Source organism: Mytilus californianus, unplaced genomic scaffold, assembly GCF_021869535.1.
Source record: "Mytilus californianus isolate M0D057914Y unplaced genomic scaffold, xbMytCali1.0.p SCAF_2, whole genome shotgun sequence".
NCBI lineage: Eukaryota > Metazoa > Mollusca > Bivalvia > Mytilida > Mytilidae > Mytilus > Mytilus californianus.
In genome coordinates, this window is record NW_026262668.1 from 38734594 (window position 1) to 38755156 (window position 20563).

General features: G+C 32.2%; 1 protein-coding gene across 1 annotated transcript; it reads left to right on the forward strand.

Moving 5' to 3' along the window:
• The first annotated feature begins 2070 nt into the window (after window positions 1-2070).
• On the forward strand, window positions 2071-20043 carry LOC127727933 (3-oxo-5-alpha-steroid 4-dehydrogenase 1-like). Its single transcript, XM_052235094.1, has 5 exons — window positions 2071-2379; window positions 5616-5779; window positions 8430-8531; window positions 10821-10971; window positions 18586-20043. Exons 1-5 carry the CDS (start codon window positions 2105-2107, stop codon window positions 18650-18652), a joined length of 759 nt encoding a protein of 252 aa, XP_052091054.1. The 5' UTR covers window positions 2071-2104; the 3' UTR covers window positions 18653-20043.
• The last annotated feature ends 520 nt before the right edge of the window (window positions 20044-20563 follow it).

The window sequence follows — 20563 nt, forward strand, 5'->3', positions numbered from 1 at the left end:
GTCTCTTGAATGAGTCAAGACTTTTTGCAGCGGTCACTGAAATAATAGTGACATCAATGAATTAAATAAACATTTAATTAACTTACAAGATAACTTAATTGATAGAGAATACTGTAAAAGGAAACAGTAAAAGTTGTAAAAATGTATATTAACGAACAGTCTTTATTTTACTTGTTTTATTTTCATTTGAAACAGATTTTTTTTATCTAATTTGTCAAAATGACAAGTGTGCATAATGATTTTATTGTTACAAATCAAATCCCATAGAAACCACAGCACTATTTTAAAATATCTCTCTGTGAATATCTAGACACAGATGTTTGATACCATAGGTCGTTATAATTAAATCTTGACCATTTAACTTTCACTTGTTTATCAAAGGGTTCAACTGTCAACTTTGCTCAAGTCAGTAAACCCTTGCAATGCATAAAATGTAGCTTTACAATGAATATACATGTTTGAAAAGGATCTATAGATTGTTTATTATCACATATCAGATAAGTGAATTAGCGATCTGTGAAAATTCTTTATTGCCATGTTTAAAATATCTTAGATACACCGTATGGCGGTGCTCTTAATTGCAGGAAACTAATACAGATAAGATGAATAGGTGTTCCGAATGAACCGTGAATAATTTAGCTTCCGAATATTCCTCCATAGACTATATTTCTAACTGATATATATGCGTGAACCCCTGAGGGTTCACGCAATTATATTTATCGAGATAATGAACTCCGCTTTACAGACACATGTGTAAATATGTTCTAAATTGGCTCTAAATTTCATAGTATAAACCTTTCCATAGACTAAACGTTACTACTCGAGTTGTGAGTATGTACTAAATTGAATAGTCAATGAAAAGGTAAATAATATAGAATTACTCGGGCAAGCCCCTGTCTCTAAATTCCATGGTATATAATTTGTCTTAGTCTAACCGTTACGAGTGAAAATATGAGATGGTTTGTCGGAAAGTGCTTATTTTACCGAAAACACCTTTTTGAGGATTTCCTTACGGCAATGCTCGCAATAAAAGGCTTCAGACGGAATGAATTTAGTGATACATAAGATTGAGGACCATGGAATTGAGTTGATCCACAAGAACGTATATAAGACATGACGCATTGGTGTACACATTACGACGTCTGTTCTCCAGGTACGGACAACGAATGATTTTTAAATTGTTCCTTATATTTATACCAGTTGATGTGTATTCTTCAAATTTTGTACACACATTTAAGAAAAAACATTTTTTTCCTGTGATTATATTCAATAGGTTTGATATATATATAAAACTAACATTACGGATATCCCTCTTACATCGTAATTATGTCTTATTACTAGTAATTTAAACAATAAAATTCAAGATCTAAATTATTGATTATCATATCAAAATGAATGTTATTTATTACCACAGTTCATTAATCCAGAATTACCCTGGTAATACAATATCAAAGTCCACATTGATAGCACAGCCTAGATTAACGACAGGAAGTTAACAGATGTTCGTATGGCGTCAGACAACTTTCAGAAAGGACCCAATCGGGAAACTCAATTTCTTGAAAAGCCGGGTCAAACAAAGGGAAAATGGTGACATTGGAATTGCAATTAAAAAATACCTATCTGTAAATGAAAAGGATAGGAAAGATTATTTCAGCCATATCAAGTTATATTGGTATAAAGTTAACAAATGTACACAAACCACTTGTATTACATTGCATTGACATTCAAGGATATGTAGTAATGGATTTGATTATTTTCTATGCATTGTCTTCATCCCAGAATAAGAAATATTCTAAGTCGTATAATAACTGACTCCAATAATATATTCATAATATATAATCATATTTGTATTGATATTTTGATATGAATTGATAAAATAAACCAGCAAATATACCATTGATACCCACTTGGGTTTATCAGTACTGTACTTTATTTATTTACATCGGGTAAAATAAGTTATGACTCGTGTGATACTTATATATCACTGAACACCTTAACATTACCTCATTCAACCTCGGATTTATCGATCTGGTTGCTTGAAATATGAAGAGTGTGATGTTTATTAAAAAGAGATATTCAGGTTTTGTATAACTATATCTAGACAATGGTTGCATCAGACGATTTTTTCCTTAGTTTAGCTAAAGGACTTATAGCATGGAGTGCATTTCTGTTCGCATCTTTACTATTTACAGAAGCAAAGTACGGACGATATGCCGAGAATAGTTTTTACGTCATGAACGGCAAATTAGGATGGTTTATTCAAGAGCTCCCAGCTTTAATAGTACCTATTTTGCTTTTATGCTTTACAGAGTGTCATGGAATATTATACAATTGTAATAGAGCTTTGTTGACTTTGTACATCATACATTACGTACATAGGTAAGCTGATTATTTTTATGTTAAATCCACATTATTTTAATATTTAGTCTTGCCGAATCTAGTTTGGACAGTCAAGATTTAATAAGATAATACTGTGTCACAAAAATTGACTGAAATCCTTCTCATATTTTGTATATATATATATCACTCTAGAATTAGTGAAAAGTTAAAAATTACTAGGAGAGATCAATAAAGAGAAATGGATGGTTAAAAGAGAGGCGAAAGATACCGAAGGGACATTCAAACTCATAAGTCGAAAGTAAACTGACAACGCCATGACAACCAAAAAAAAAAAAAAGGATAAAGAACAAAACATGCAAAAGACAAACAACAATACACAAAACACAACATAGAAAACTAAAGAATTAGCAACACGACCAAAAACTGAGCCTGAGCAACACGACCAAAACTAAAGACTGAGCAACCCCACCAAAAACCGGGGGGTGATCTCAGGTGCTCCGGAAGGGTAAACAGGTCCTGCACCCGTCGTGTTGCTCATGTAAGTTAAAAACCTGGTGATAAGTCAAATACGGTAGGTCACCATTGGGGAAAAGAGTACGGCATTGTGGTTTCAGACAATTGGGACATATCCGTCGTCCTCTGTGAAACATATATTCTCTAACAGTCAACCACTTCGTGATGGCGTCCGCAAAATTTACGAAGGGACTTCACCACTTGGAATTCTTGGTTTAATAGCGTCCTTGTGAGCAGCAGCCCCTTATCAAGGAAATCATGATAGATAATACAAGCCCTGGCATATCATTTCAACTGGGAGATATATACTCCGTATGCAGGCGCTGCTGGAATGTTGCTACATTGAAAGTTCACAATTGGGAAGCTGAAATCATCTCTTTTGTCGTAAAAATTTCTTTGTCAATTTCTAGATGTAGGTCAAGATATGAGGCAGACTTAACTGTATATGTTGTATCCTTTATCTCAAGTTCGATGGGATAGATGCGTTCAACATAGTCGCAAAACTTTGAATTATTTAGTCAGAGAATATCATCTATATAGCGGAAATTGAAGTTAAAGGATAATGCCAACTTCTCAGAAGCTCCTGTATGAAGTTAACCTCATATTGATAAAGGAACAAGTCGACAAGAAGAGGAGCACAGTTTGTTCCCATTGGAATGTCGATTGTTTGTTTGTCCTTCAAACGTAACAAAAATGTCAATCAAGAAATCAAGCATCTTAATAATGTCAGTTTAAGTGAATTTTTTGTTTGAATCAGAGTAATTTTTTACAAAGTATGATTTATCCTTTCCTAAGACAAGATACTTGTATCTACGTTGGCCATTTCTTTATGAAACAAAGCAGTTGTTGTCATTATTTGCATGACTACATAAACTAATTACTGCTGTTGAATAACAAGACATTTTCGAAAAGTCAACTACACGGGTACTTATACCGACACCGACACCGATACCTACACTGACTAAAACTAGAGGGACCGAATCAAAATGTCGAAATATATCGAATGAATGACCTTGTAAAACTTGGTTGAACTCAGCAGAGGTAAAAAATATATATTTTGTAATTGGTTTTTATTTATTTTTATATTCGGAGCGGAACTAGAAAGACCGAGTGCTCTCATTAGTTAAGATATTTTCTTGTGATGAATTTGTAATATTCCATCTGGTTTATCTAATTGTCTCAGAAAAAAATACATATATATCTTAATACAACGTATATCGGTTATTTCACAAGTGCTTGTGAATTGTCTCAATCAACGAGTCCAAACTTGGTTTTCTATGTTTGCAACCGTTCACGATGCTATTAATGTATGTATCCCAGTTTGCAGAGATTAAAAGGATCACTTATTACATTGCCAAATCAATGAATGTAGGTATTTTCGGGGAAATGGTTAAAATTATCATTGGCAGTTGGCGCAATTGATGGGACATGCATGTGCATAAATATATAGTCTGACAACAGAGCCGCAACAGCAATTTTTTTCCGGTCACCGTCGATATAGCCGTATACACACTCAAGTTGTTTTTAATCCTTTCGGTGATATACTCTATATTCAATCTGGTTTCCTTGGACACCAGAACGACGCCCAACAGTTAATGCTAATACGACAAATAGGTCAGGAATTGGCTTTTTCAGATCACTGTTTTTTTAGCAGACAAAATTTATCCAAATCGGTATCCTATAGTGACGCCATATACACGGCAGAAAATCGCTCAACAACCTGCAATAGACTTTTAACGGAATGATGTTTTATGATAGAAAATACAATCGGCGAATTGAAGTGCTATAAAGCATTTGGGACACTTTGGAGACTCCACGGAACAAATATTATGCCATTAGTGATATATCTGTGAAGGCTTAGTTTACCGTCAACGTCAGCTGTTCTGCTAAATAAACCATCATATCATTAATACATATTTATACGTTATGTTTCACGCTATAAAATTAATTTACACGTTCCCGTTTTTGTGTGAAGTTCTACTGATTGTCACTTCTTTTTTACCAAGTACAATATATGAAGATAGGTAAAATCTCAGCTACTGAACAGAGCCAATGAACCAACAAATCATTGAAAATTAATTTTTTATTCAATTTAAAATGTAAATCAGAAAAAAATATAATATAAATGCATGTGGTCATTGTACACCTTGAGATGACCCGTTCTCAAAAAGGTCACCTGTCGTCCTATGCGTAGGTGTAAGCGTCAGTATCGATTAGTTTTCGAAAATGTAGAATAAGTGCATGATTTTGTTTATGTAGGTTCGTCATTGTGCAATGGACCATATGATTACGTGTTTTTTTTAGACATCAACATCTTCGAACCCCGGCCGGGTCAAACCAAAGACTTTAAAATTGGTATTTGCGCGGCATTAAGGAGTAAGAGCAAAGTGTGGTCGGTTCGGAGTCAGAATAATGTGTCCGGGTAAGGTGATATGTCTTCCTGTGGACTGCTACCTTGTGAACTTGCACGTTAAAAATCCGGCTCAGCGTGTCGGTCTAGTACAAATCAAGGTTAATATTCAAATTACATTAATATGTTCTCGTCCTAAATATGCACATTAATTTGCCACTGGACGTTAAGCAGCTATCCATCATTATCATCATCCCTTAAAGCAAACCATAAGAGCCAATTATAAGCCTGTACTGGGTCTCAGCTGGTATCCACCTTGTATTTCCTTCTTTCTAGGTAAGGTCAGTTAAGGACATTATCTTGTAAAATTATAATGAACATTCATTTTACTTACATAATCATTTGTTTTCAGAATTTTCATATATCCGTTTTATTTGAAAGGAAAGCCACTTCCACTTTACATGGTAGTTTTAGCATTTATGTTTTGTTTGTTTAATGGCTATCTGCAAAGTGGGTACTTACTATACAGTGCTGAGTATAGAGACGAATGGATCACTTGTCCGCAGCTCATCATAGGTACGTTATAAAGTTTATAGTTTTTATCCATTGTTTATATGAACATGGAGGGGTGTGTTTGGGTTGTCATCTATGATCATTCGAGACTAGAGCATAGAAAAAAACAACGACAATAACTGAACATTTTGCCTTTGCTTTCTTCGGGCAGGCTAAAAAACTCACTAGAGTAAACAGAGTTCTGAATAAATCAAGTCTTTTGTAGAATAACAACAGTATAAAGTAAAGTAAAGTAATCTTTGTTCAAAGTCAGGTTTATATATATACAATCAACATAGAACATGAGCTCTTTAGATCTCTTTAACCGACTGATATATAATAACAGGATCAATCGTTAAATATCAACATATACATTTACAGCCCATACAATCAATTAAAGCAGAACATAAGAATACATAGCACATGCAACATACAAAGCAAAGCAGCATGTATAAAACACACATAAAAGCATGCTATATTAAGGGAGCTACCATTTTATTTTTGTCGGGGGGCTAGGATGAAAAATTTTGTCCTGCATTTTTTTTAGTTGAAATTCCTTTTTATTTTTCACTCTATTCGGTCCTGCCTTTTTTATTAGTTTATCCTGACTTTTTTACATAAATTGTCATCCTGCCTTTTTTTTTTGACAAGTTGCTCATCCTGCCCTTTTTTTTAACTCAAAACTCCTGTCCTGCCTTTTTCCAAATTTCATCCTACCCCTCCCCCCCTAAAAATCAAATGGTAGCTCCCTAATACAGACAATTTGAGACAAAGCACATGCAATGTAAATGAGCACATACAAGCAATAAAACATATCACACATGCACTAGTAAAACACGAGCACATGAATGTAAGCAACTAAAGCACAGTTTCAGCATCAGTAAAATAGTTATAGCTGAAGACAGCAAATTATAATAGATAAAGTTCAAAGATAAAAAAGGTAAATAAAGGTATATAAAGCTCAATCAGGCTTAAAAGATTAATTCTGAGGCAGCAAGAGATGTCATTATTTGCATGAGCTACAGGTAAAAATTCTGAAAAACACCAAGTGAAAATAAAAATTTTGAACTGGCCAAAGGATGATAGACTCCTTGCCTTATTAGGCATGAGTTCCATAGTCTTGCTGTTTTTGCAATAATAGCTAATGCAAAATATGTAAAGCAAGATTGCAAAGGTCCGAATAAATGGTAGGAAATCTGCAAATACAAAAAGCTTCAACCAGAAAGAGATAATTGTACGAAATCACACATTAGAAATACAAAATTACAATACGTGTCGATTCTGATCATTCATTTTTTTCAACGAAAGAAGCATGAAATTGAAATATTTATTTGTAATAAAACCGAATTACTCAAGGCAAGGATTTGTATAGTGAGAGTCTCACTATACAAATCCTTGCTCAAGGTGTATGCAAATATTTATACGTCAAAATTAAGAAACGAATTATGTATTTCATTTAAAATGCAATGTTTTACATTGTACGGGATTTTTCGAGAGCGACATTTAAAATATATTGTTAAAAGATGGTATTTTAGATATACGTCAAGCTGAGATCTCAGCGTCAAGGAACTGAGTAAATTGGTCACAGATTTTCGTAAAATTGCATGAAAAAGTTCTTTATTAGTTGAGGACGTACGTAAAATCTATCAGAAACTTTGGCAACATTAGTCTTAAAATACATTTAATGTTAATTTAACATGTTTAATAGGACAAAATAGTTGATTGTATTTCATCCGGAAGAAGCTTGCACTTGCTCACTCGAGAAGATATCGAAAATAAAGTCATTCCCCATCACGCATGCGCAGAACCCATTTTGGGTTACATAAATTAGTTTTGCGGATCATTCACATCTTATATATTATATCATTTTATCAAAGAAGAAATAATTGGTAACTATTAAAAACAACTCCGTTAAACGTAAGTCCTATTGACGTGAGCTCTCACCCCTTTCGATTTATATAAACTTTAGATTTTACGTTTCTAAGTTATGTGGTTTTATTCATTAAAAAGGGGGATTTTCCAGTTTTCGGACAATAACTCAAAAGGTTCTTTGAGCAGTTTTCATGAATCTTTGGTGACTGGTTTATATCTATTAAAATAACCTCACTTTAGTTTTTTTTTTTTTTTTTATAAATTTCTGATATGACATTGAGGAGTTATGGAACTTTATTTTTTGAAAAAGCGACGGGCGTATCATGCGCTCATGTCGCAGTCTTTATTCTCATTGTCGAGGGCTGTACAGTTGCCTATGATTGCTTATATCTACTTCATTTGATATTGGGTGGATAGTTGTCTCATTGGAAAATATCTCCTTATTTTCATATGTAATAAAATTATTTGAAAACAATAAACTCTGCGTCTGTTTATTTATCATTCTACATTAGAAATATATGACAGATACAGTGAAAACGGTATTTCAGGATCCGCACTTTAAAATTGGTACCGTTTATATTCTTGTTTACACTGAAAACACTCGTACAACATCTAATTGTTTTATCCGCCAATTTCTAGGCATGAACATTGAGGACGAAGCTAAATTAGTGCCGATGTATTACATGTTTACTCGAATGATACGGCACAATTGACAATACACTCTCAAATAAAACATACGACAATGTCCTGTATCAAATCTAACATCTCAAGCTTTAGTTTTAATACATATTGTTTATTTTAGGTTTAGTCATGTTTATATCGGGACTTGGAATAAACATCCATTCTGATCATATTTTGAGAAATCTCAGAAAACCTGGAGAGACTGGATACAAAATACCAAAAGGTATAACAAAAAATGGTTTCTAAATAAAACAGTATGGAGTTGTTAACGGTTATCAGATTTTTCGTCGGAAGGACCGAATATCCAATACCAAAAAACGTTAACCGGATAATAGGAGCTTTTTCAATTTTGATAAATTTGATATTGATGTATATTGTAATTCTGAAGTTTATTTATTACTTGATAAACAATGAAAACATTCCAATTTTAACTAGTCAACTAGCACAAAGACATCTTGTGAATCAGGGCGGAAATGTATAAATGCAAAACATACACATCCATTGAGTCTTGCACGATCATATGTTATAAACGAAATGCTGATTAAAAATAGTGTAAAATGCAAATTTAGTTTAAGGAAAATTGCAAGGTTAACTGTATGAATAAGTGAGCTCTTTTAAAACACAAAGAACTCATAGTTTTATCGGGACTGACACTGTTAAAGGCCAATTGTTGTGCCGAAATATATCTGTCCATACGATTTCATTCATCTTGTTCGTGTATTTTTTTTTTTTTATCTTTTATCTATTTTCTATTCAAGGAAATGCCTGTACCAAGTCAGGAATATTACATCCCAGCTCTTTTGTTCTACCAGGGGTGATCTGAGCCGGATCACCCCTACCAGATCACCCTAGCATGGGTATCTTTGTTCTGCATGCTTTCCTTTGTTCTGTATCATTTTGGTGGAAATGTCAAATTTATACTAAAACTTAGAAATATTTATACTTCTAGTGTAAATAGACTAACTATCAAAATTTATGTTGAAAAATTCAGTGTCTATGCTGGGAATCGAACTCAAAACCTTTAGCATATAGACACACGAGTCATACCCCTACACCATCACGACTGGATACAAATCAATGTTAATTTAACATATTTAAACATTGTGTCCGGGGCTCATAAAGGTATATAACATATAGTAATATATAAAGTATATAATAATGATTGTGTGGCGTTCTAAACTAGATTTTATGAAGCGTAAATGTTTTTTTTTATCTAATCTAGAATAGCTGGGATGCAAAATAGTTATCCCATTCTGACTTGGTGTGTCAGTGTTAGATCACCCTCTGCCCTCCGGCCATCGGGATGATCTTACACTGACACACCGCGTCCTCATGAGATAACTATTACTGACAGTTGTTTTCCATTCGTTTTATAGGTTAGACAATACTTGGTCATGTTTTATGAAGATTTAAAGCCGAAGGCGTAGCCGAGGGCTTTATATCTTCATAAAACATGACCAAGTATTGTCAGACCAATTTAGAACATATTCACACTTTCGAGTGACCTTACAAAATTATCCTTTCCCATTGTAATATTCAAAACTAAATACGAATTCACTTTTTATAATGAAGTGAGTATATAACATAGGTAATGACCATTGCAATGGATGGAATGAAATAGCACTGACATAGTTTGTGAGGACAAAAAGGATAAATTGTTCCTTCAAACATTTGAGTTTTTCTTCTGCATCAGGTAAAAATTTAATACTTATATACCTTAAATTATTGATTTTAATTAGCACACAATGTAATATCAATCCGCTTTCTGAAAATTGAATATTTTTTGATAATTATAAAACTTACTCTATAAATATTTGAATTACGACCATTCAATGTCAGTTGCTTACTTTTTATTGATGAATGTACATGTATTGTGGGTTTATTTTCTCAAAAAATCCTTTGATTTATATATCAGCAGTCTGACATTGTTTTCTTGAAAAAAATAATCGACTCGAATGTCTGATATAAAAATTGTATAAAAGATAATTTTACCTATATATTTGCCCCCATTTTATTTTCTTTTTTGTTTGTTATACATACGTACCATTAATATAAAGATTTGCAATGATCAAAATGTTTTTTTATAATTCTTTTCTCTTTCATCTTTAATCAGTAGGCTATTTTCCCAAGAAAAATGCCTCATGTGATTGTACACTTCGTTAGTGAAGTTATTAAGAGTTCACTTTCATAATTAATCTACAATGAAAAGTCATTCATGTATAGCATTTTATAGTGCATGGAAAGCCATGTACTATGAAAATTAGAAGGGAAAAACTAACTTTTCATTGGACGAGAAGGGGTCAGTATGTTCTAATCATGTGTTTGGGACTTTCTGTTTTGAATTTTCCTTGGAGTTTGGTATTTTGTTATTTTACTTTTTATCAGTATCTTTGCACAAACCTTATGACTAATTATTGTAAATATAATAATTAGTCTTAAGGTTTGAACGACGATACTGATATAAGATAAATGAAATACATGACAAGATGGAATTCTATATTCTTTATTTCAGGAGGAATGTTTGACTACATTTCTGGTGCTAATTTTTTCGGAGAAATTTTAGAATGGTGGGGATTTGCCGTCGCTTGTAACTCATTACCAGCTTTAGCATTTGCTATATCAACCTCCTGTAATCTCGGGCCTAGAGCTGTTCACCATCACAGGTAAAATCTTATAAAACCGCCATAACAGTACTACTAAAACGATCTCCATTCTAAGGACTAGAATTACTGGAATTTGATATTAAACCGGGTTTTTAAGACACTTTTGTAGTCTGAAATGCAAATGTTCTTATCATTTCCTTTGTGGTCTTCTTCTTTTATTTTTTTTTTCAAAAGTTCCATTTGAAGTGAGCAATCTACGATTTATAGATCAATATGTAATTCAAAAGTCACATCATATATTTAATATATATTTGAAGTATAAACCTATACTAAACCGCAGATACTTCGGGACAGGAAAATTTTGCCCTCGCCTTATTTGCTAAAATTCATTTCGTTCTTGTTTTCTATTAATTTCAATTGTTTTAGTGTTTTTTCTATGTTAGACTTACATAATTACACTAGAAATATAACATTTTTTAACTTTTTACTACTAGTATATCAATTGTTAGTGTACTATCCATAGAGGTCACTAATAATATATAGAAAGAAGGTATATCAATTCATACCTTTTTGATGATGTCATTCGCATAAACTTTACAATCTAAAAATAAAAATAACATTGATTTTTTATGAAATTAATTTCACAAAGTTAATTTGAAGAATAAAGGCATACAAAGTTTATAATTTGATACAGGGTGTGTAAACAATATCACGTAACCTCTAAAACGAATTTGGGGTTTCAAAAACTATAATGGTTTCGGCAATGAAAAGATGTTTTGTATATACAACTTTCTTTTTTTTTTTGAGGTTCTGATAAAGAGGGGGGTTCCGGTGGTTGGAAACCCCCCCTTTTTTGACGATCAATGCATTTGAATGGGGACATATAGTTGGAACCCCCTTTATCCTGGGTTTTAAAAATAAATGGCTGGATCCGCCCCTGTGGGACCGATCTAATTGACTTTTTATGTTGAAAGATATGCAGATCGGTCATATGACGACTACATTTACTTACTGCTTTCGTTTGGGTTGAATTTGAATGATTACAGTATGATATAATACTGAAAAAAAACCTATTTCCTGTTACGACACACAAGCTTATTACATTTCATAGACGTACGTAAAATATTTTTCAATAATCAGTTGAAAAGGACTGAACTCATTAGATCGATACAAAGCACAAAAAAACATCAACAAAAACATAAAAGACACAAAGTACAGCTCAGTTACTGAAAGCTAATCAAAAGCCAATAACACCAATTGGTTTCAATGGATTTAGTGTTAAGACGTCATTGACAGTCATAGAAAAACACGACCTTGTGCAATGCCTAAATATATGAATCGACAGATTGTAAGACATTGAATGAACATATGTGTATAACAATAATATTTAGTTTGGTTTTAATTTACTGAATTTGAATGATTAAAGTATGATATAATACTGAAAAAAAACCTATTTCCTGTTACGACACACAAGCTTATTACATTTCATAGACGTACGTAAAATATTTTTCAATACTTCCCATAGTAAGCTATACATGGCCTGATACGACGAATGTAAAACAATTCAAACGAGGAAACTAACGGCATGATTTATGTACAAAACAATAAACGAAAAACAAATATAATATACAGCAACAAACGACAACCACTCAATTAAGCTCCTGACTTGGGACGGGCACATACAGAATGTAGCGGGGTTAAACATGTTTTCTGGCGCCGAACCCTTCCCATTACCTGGGACATTTGTGTTACAGTACAACATAAGAAAAAAACTAAAAAAAATCAGTTGAAAAGGACTGAACTCATTAGATCGATACAAAGCACAAAAAAACCTCAACAAAAACATAAAAGACACAAAGTACAGCTCAATTACTGAAAGCTATTCAAAAGCCAATAACACCAATTGGTTTCAATGGATTTAGTGTTAAGACGTCATTGACAGTCATAGAAAAACACGACCTTGTGCAATGCCAAAATATATGAATCGACAGATTGTAAGACATTGAATGAACATATGTGTATAACAATAATATTTAGTTTGGTTTTAATTTACTGGTAACAAAATCAATAAATATACCGATAGAAACAATATTCAAAGCTGTTTTACAGTCTTGAATTAGTATCTTATTAGAATAAATTTATCTGGATCGGTTGACAACATCGCCGTAAAGATTAGGATGTGATATGCAGTTTTTAATAAGTTTTCTACAGGTACAGCCAATCTTTCAAACCAAGTCTTTGTATATAGGGAAGAATTTAGTAAAGGTTTTAAGTAATTTGTGGTTTTGAAATCCTTGACTTAATAATTTACCAGTAATACATATTATATTACATTCATTTAAATCCAAAACTTCACTACAGACATCGGCATAGTGAACGAGTTGGGATAAATATACATCGTAGGTAAAATAGTGCCAAAGGAACATCACCGTCTAAAATGGAAAATCAACGTCCCTTTTGTCGTACAGTTCTGTGTAAAGTTTCCCTTGTAAAACTGAAGTATTAAAATCTATGGGAACGGACATTATTGTTATTGTTGTTTATATCCGATTTATTTAAAGTAAATTCCTTTGTTTAAAGTTTGACAGTATATTTAGAAAGTTCTTGACTACATAACGAAAAAATGTCATTAAGATAACGGTCAGTTTTGTTGAATTTATCAATTAAATGGAATTTTATACGGGTCTTTACTTAGTTTGGCCACACACACTGTGATTCATAATATTCCAGGAACAAATCTGCTATTAAAGGGGCGCAATTAGCGCAATGGTCTACATGTATTTTTATTTTATCTCAATTAACCAACTCCGTCCTGAATTATCTGGGAGGGAACACAATTCAATGACGTAGAAACCTCAATCTTCCCGTAAATTTAACTATAAAATTGCAATCTCCAGTGCACATACATCTAATATATAAATCCAATTCATGCATTTTCTGAAAATATTCAATAAACGTGTGGTTATAGATAACACAGTGTTAGATTTAGCGATAGCATTGTTTTTGCATGCAATAAACGAATACTCTTTATACATCAATATACCTGTAAACTAAGAAAACATAATCCACATATTGTCAGTTTCTTTTACGGTTGCGAAGGAGTGGTGATTACCAGAAAAAAAAACAGTGTTCGGGTTTTGTGTTACTCAGTCTTTAGTTTTCTATGTTGTGTTTTGAGTACTATTGTTTGTCTGTTGGTCTTTTTCTTTTTTAGCCATGGCATTTCTTTGGTATCTTTCGCCTCTCTTTTACAAGGAAAAGTGCTCGATTAAACGGTGTCAATTTCAAATTCATGTAACCTTGTTCGATATCATACACCAAAAAAGCCGCATGTTGGGAAACCAAAAAATACACCGGAAGTAATAAAAATGGCGGAAGATAAAAGAAAAAAAATCAGAACAACTTCTAATGGTCTCCACCGAAAATGGAATGACCTAATTTTATTCTGTATCCGAAAAACATATTACATGTATGTGAAAACAGGTTAATTTTCATTTTTTTTCACACACTTGTACAGTTATTCAATTGACCACCAACACTGCACACTGGACAAGTTCAGTTACTTATTCATGAGACAATATTCATAATACAGAGAATTTTTGTCGAGCCTGCGACATTTATGTCGCAAATGCGAGACAAAGCAATTCTAGATTCCGTCGTCGGCGTCGGCGGCCTCAACATTTAGGTTCAGTCTATGGTCAAAGTTTTTTAGACATTAATAACTTTGTCAAACCTTCATAAAATTTTATGAAATTTGGACAGAAGCTTGTTTATGACCAAAATACAGTATCCAGAGCAAAATTTTGAAAATGTTTATTTTCATTTTTCCATATTTTACTGATATATTGAACTAGTTTTTTAACAGTTAACATTCAGATTCAGTCTGAGGTTAAAGTTTTCAGTCATCCATAACTTTGTCAAACCTTCATGGAACTACCGGTATAGGAAATTTGGACAGAAGCTTGTTAGTGACCAAAAAACATTATATAGAGCAGAGTTTTGAAAATATTTATTTTCATTTTTCCGTATTTACTGATAAATGGACTTTGTTGGTTTTTTTTACAGTTAACAAGTAGATACAGTCTGGGGTTAGTTTGTTACACATCAATTACTTTGTCAAACCTTCATAGAATTTTTAAAAACTTTTGCAGAATCTTTTTAATGATTAAAAGATAATGTCTGAAGCAAACTTTTAAAAATATATTTCTATTTTCAGTATTTTCCTGATAGATGGACTTTGTTTTTTACAATTAACATTTACAGACAGTCTGGGATTAAATTTTTTTGACATGATAAATTTATAAACCTTCATGGATTGTTATGAATCTTCAAGACCAAGAAGAAGCATCTTAAGAAAAAGTTTGATTTTTTTTTTAAATTCTGTATTTTACTGATAAATGGATTCATTTTTTTAAGTCAACATAACACTGTATTTTACTGATAAATGGATTCATTTTTTAGGTCAACATAACACTTTTACACTGACAGCAGCAATCGTAGGCGAAGTACAGGGTTCCGTGGAACCACTTACGAATTTTACAATATCAAAAAACGCATTATTCAGAAATTTACAGATCATGCGTTTTCGTCTTTTGTTTTTATTTTTTTAGAGAAATATTTATCAACTATGGACTTTTGACGAGGTCCATACGTTACATATGGACCTGTTCAGATTATATTGACCGAGGCCGAAGTCCGAGGTTCAATATAATCAAACGGCAGGCCAATATATAACGTATTGACTGAGTGAAAGTCCATAAGTAATCTATACATATGTGAATAGTGTATTACGGTAATGGACTTCAATGTTCTTTCTGTGTGTTTTACAATTGTATTTTGCAAGATTTTTAATATTGACCGTCAATATATTTATAAATATGCACATAGTGTCCATATACTTAAATACTTTTTTAACCACGTGATCGTAATAACCAATGAAAAAAGAAGAATGGTGGTCTTGAAGTATAGATTCTAGGTACTGAAGTTGTTTATCATCTTAATTACGTATTATAGTGTCTTTTGTTTGTCTTTGTATATTTTTAACCTTTGCTGTTTATTCCATTTATGGTAATTTTCTTTTTACTTGGCTCGGTATTTATACATCCTACCATTTTGTCATTCATTGTGCTAATGTCATTTTTTTTGTATTCTTGTCTTTCATTTTTGCTTCTGTGCTTTGTCTATAGAGTGTCTATATGCCTTTTGTTTTTCATTGTTGACATAGTTGTTTGTTTTTATAGTGATTAAGATTATAACACTATGTTGAGTGCTGTACCCAATTTTTTTGACATTTTTAGCTATTATAAAATTGAGAATAGAAATGGGGAATGTGTCAAAGAGACAACAACCCGACCAAAGAGCAGAAAACAGCCCAAGGGCACCAATGGGTCTTTGACACAGCGAAAAAATCCCGCACCCGGAGACGGGCTTCAGCTGGCACCTAAACAAAAATATGTACTAGTTCAGTGAAAATGGACGTCACACTATGTCTATTTGTTTTGCTCACACATTGTTGTCAGTATAACGGAATTCTATTCGACTGTCATACAAGTGAGAGATTTATCTAACTATAAAACCAGGTTTAATATATCATTTTCTACATAAGGAAATGCCTGTACCAAATCAGGAATATGACAGTTGTCTTCCATTCGTTTGATATGTTTGAGCCTTTGATTTTGCCATTTGATAAGGGAATTTCCGTTTTGAATTTTCCTTTGAGTTCGGCATTTTTGTTATTTTACTTTTATGTACGTCTACAAAAAATTGTATATACAAAACATCTTTTCATTGCCGAAATCATTATAGTTTTGAAGAAAAATGAAGACCTTGTTTTGTTATTTCAGAGTAACCCTATGAATATATAGCATTTTCAGGCATTGAAAATTATCGAGTCGAAACTTTTTCGGGGTAGTCTAGATACAGCGAATAACAACTTCATCCAATCGAATTGCATAAGATTCAGTCCATATTAAATAAGTGTTAGCGGGTAAATTAGGTAGGGAGAAAATGAGAGAATTTAATGACGATTTCTTGTAGTAACGACTAAACAATACTCAACAAAATCTTTTGCTAGAATAACAAACGCCTATGTGTTTGAATTAGCATATATAGTTTTATGATGTATTCCATTGTATTGTCACAAAGTTGGCTTAAGTGGACCGTGGAATAGCAAACATCGAATCCCTCATAAAATATTACCACACAACATACATTTAAAAAAAGTTTAGTATCCGTGGCTTCATTACACATGTACTTGAATGATATTGAATTAATCTTTTTAAGAATAGTTACGAGCACAGTGGCAATTCAGCTTTTGAATGTTTGATGTACGGTGATGTATATGACATTGTCATGCCAATTGCTATACTTACAATTCCGAGGTTACTTTTATGGATATATCTTGATATAGGGCCGCCCAGAGAGCACATGTATCCTATAAAGAAATTGACTTTCTCAATTTCACAGATTAAACTTATTTTGCTCACACATTGTATATTTTAGGAACCCCAAAAAAATAAAACGCATCAAATTTAGCAGTGAGAAAAGAATTGGACTGCTATCTTTTTAGAATTGAAAAGAAAGGTCCAAAATTTATTATATTTGACAAAACTTTAAAATAATTGTACGAATCACTTGTTGCATGAGGCATTCATTCTATCAAAGAATCTTGAATCATCAGGATGTTACACATAGTTTACTTATTAAAAAATATTGCAAAGGAAGCACATGTTGATTTTAAGCATATTGAGGCATGTAAAAATTCATACCAAAATAAAAACACTAAAAACTGAAATTAAAGTTAAACTCCTGTATTATTATGAAACATTATATAAAAAGAAATTTGAAAAAAAATATAATATAGTAGTAAACTTCTTTTTATATAAAACGAAGTGATAAAATAGAACCATAAATAGATTCTAATATACTTGAAAATAGACGTAATATCACCAAGTTTAGATTAAGTGATCATAATTTACTGATTGAAAAAGGGTGACACCTAAAACTTCCCATGAAAAACCGGTTGTGTCATTCCTGCAATATATAATTGAGGATGAGAAACATTTTCTTTTGTAATGCAGGAAAAACTCAACCATAAGACCAGCTTTTATTGAATATTTGATTGAGGCAAATTGTATTAAAAATTTAATGACCTAAATGGTGATGTAAAAATGAAATTTATTCCCTAGCCATCAACACAAATCAGGTAGAAAGCATAGGTTCCTTTATAAAGCAGTCTTTAATACTAAGGGTAGGGGACTCATAATTAAATTACAAACTATTATACTATATATATTTAGGTGTATTAATTCGATTGTTTATTATAATTATACATGCTTTCTTCATGTCATTAATGGTAAACTATGTTTTGTTTGCTTCAGTCACAAATCATATAAGATGATTTATATGACAATAAAGTTTGAATTGAATTGAACATAATTTTACTAATGATAATGTCATAATTTAACTGCAAACATTGTTTAAACTTATTATTTTATCGCCGCTGTGACCCCTGATTAAAAATTACATAGATTTCAACAAAATGGTTTTAACTGCTAAAAATTGAGTATGATCTGTTTTGATTTTGAAATACCAAAAGGAGTTCTAGCTATCGACTTTCTCAATATAATAATTCTATTTTTTCACAACAGTAAATTTTATTTTTTTAAATTTCAGATGGTATAAAAAGAAATTTGAAGAATATCCACGATGCAGAAAAGCAATCATCCCATTTTTATTTTGATACGTTTGATAATCAGTGTGCAACGTATACTTGGTGAACACCTTATTACAATCAAAAGCTTAATGACAGCTTGTGCTCATTTTTGTCTTGTAACAGATTGTTTCGTAAGTTGTGAATTTCCCCCTAAAGAAGTATTTATAATCTTCTATAAATAGCCGAAACTCCTGAAATATTGTAAACACACATGTGATTATTTAACGTTCTATCCAGTCGCTCACTGTTACGTACATTTTGTACACGAAAGCATACTTATGCTCCGTGTTGAAGGTCGTACCTTGACCTATAATGGTTTACTTTTATAAATTGTTACTTGGATGGAGAGTTGTCTCATTGGCACTCATACCACATCTTTGAAAACATCGTGCTTTTTTCTCAGCCTAGATTATAAATATTCATACTTAGTAAGATAATCCAAAAGCAATAATAAAAAAAAATAACTAAAAGGGAGATATGTTCGATTAAATATTAATTAAAACGGAAATTTTTATCTCGGAAAGGGGAGGCGCGACCTTTTCATGGTAAAAGCACATATATGTCTCAGTCTGGTAAAAGGAAAATACCCTAGAGATAAAATATTTTTTTACAATTAGTATGTCTACACATAGCTATGATGCATGGTTACGCTATTTCATCATAGGGGATGCATTGCTTGACAAATATATAAAGCATTTACGACAGTGATTTTTTTAAATTGCATTTGAAAAAAAGTATCGAGTATACATAATTAATTAGACAGCAACCCAATTAAACAACAAACAAAACAATTTACTTCTAAAATTCAACCTACGGTCTTCTACAATGGACATGTCATTACAATATTTTAAGTTTTTAATCCTCGCAAGTCTAGCTATGATCTATAGAATAGTTGTGAATACATGTAAAAAAAAAATATCTTAATAGCAAACAATGAATATTACTTAAAACAAGGAGGAGGGTCAAGAACAAACTTCTAGTAGTCTTTATAGGTATTTATTTTTATGTGTATTTAATACGTCTGTCTGTTTTGTCATGATCGTATATTTTTGTAATCTATATTTAGTATATATATTAATTATACATGTACCTATATATTGTAAAAAATTTGGTTAATAATAGTTGTTTTGAGGTTTATTGACCATTTATACTATATATATATATGCTATATGAGAGAAAGAGAAATAAAAGAAAATTATAAATTTCAAATACGAAAATATTGTTGGCATTTTAAAAGAACGGTCTCTCACAAAAGATTATGTCAATCCAGTATGTTAAGCTTTGAAGGATTAGTACGATAAGGACCTTATTTGACACCCAACATTGAACGGTATACTGCTTCATAACGTGTTTGGTAAAATTTGCTGATTTATATGCAAGGCTATTCTGAATGAATTAATCTACAAAGCGAGAGCACTTTCCACACACATCAGCTAAGAGACGGCTAGCTTTTTTAGAAAAGCTATTAATTGTTTCCTTTGCTGTTCAATAACTCTGTAGTACCTTTAGGTATTTAGATAGACCAACCATGTAAGGACAACTTCCGGACGTACCCACAATCCAAAGAGGTGGATTCTGGATACTTCCGGGAGTATCATGGTCTATCTAAGTACATGCATTCCCCCAAATTTTATCAAAAAAGACCCCCGTAGAATAAGAGGTCCTTTTCAGGATATATACAATTAGGTGTTCCCCCAGGCCTTTGCGTAGTAAAACAATGTTACAGAGAATACATAACAATAGGAAACATCAAAAACGTATTTACACTTACAGATACCCCTCATCATTTCATTTGTAAAGATGGAACCATTACATTGATCTGGAGAGGATCAGCCTGTCCGAAGTCCTCCCAGCTACGAGTAGCCAGGAATGATCTGTCTCGGGCTTCACCCATATTCCTTCCCAATGTGAATGGTAAAACTGGACAAACAATAAACC

What these genes read in the sequence shown, in the direction of transcription:
- LOC127727933 (XM_052235094.1), top strand. Translation starts at nt 2,105, where the DNA reads ATGGTTGCATCAGACGATTTTTTCCTTAGTTTAGCTAAAGGACTTATA. An exon ending in TTGTCCGCAGCTCATCATAG is followed by an intron (nt 5,780 to 8,429) that starts GTACGTTATAAA and finishes TGTTTATTTTAG; the next exon opens with GTTTAGTCATGTTTATATCG. An exon ending in AGAGCTGTTCACCATCACAG is followed by an intron (nt 10,972 to 18,585) that starts GTAAAATCTTAT and finishes TTTAAATTTCAG; the next exon opens with ATGGTATAAAAAGAAATTTG.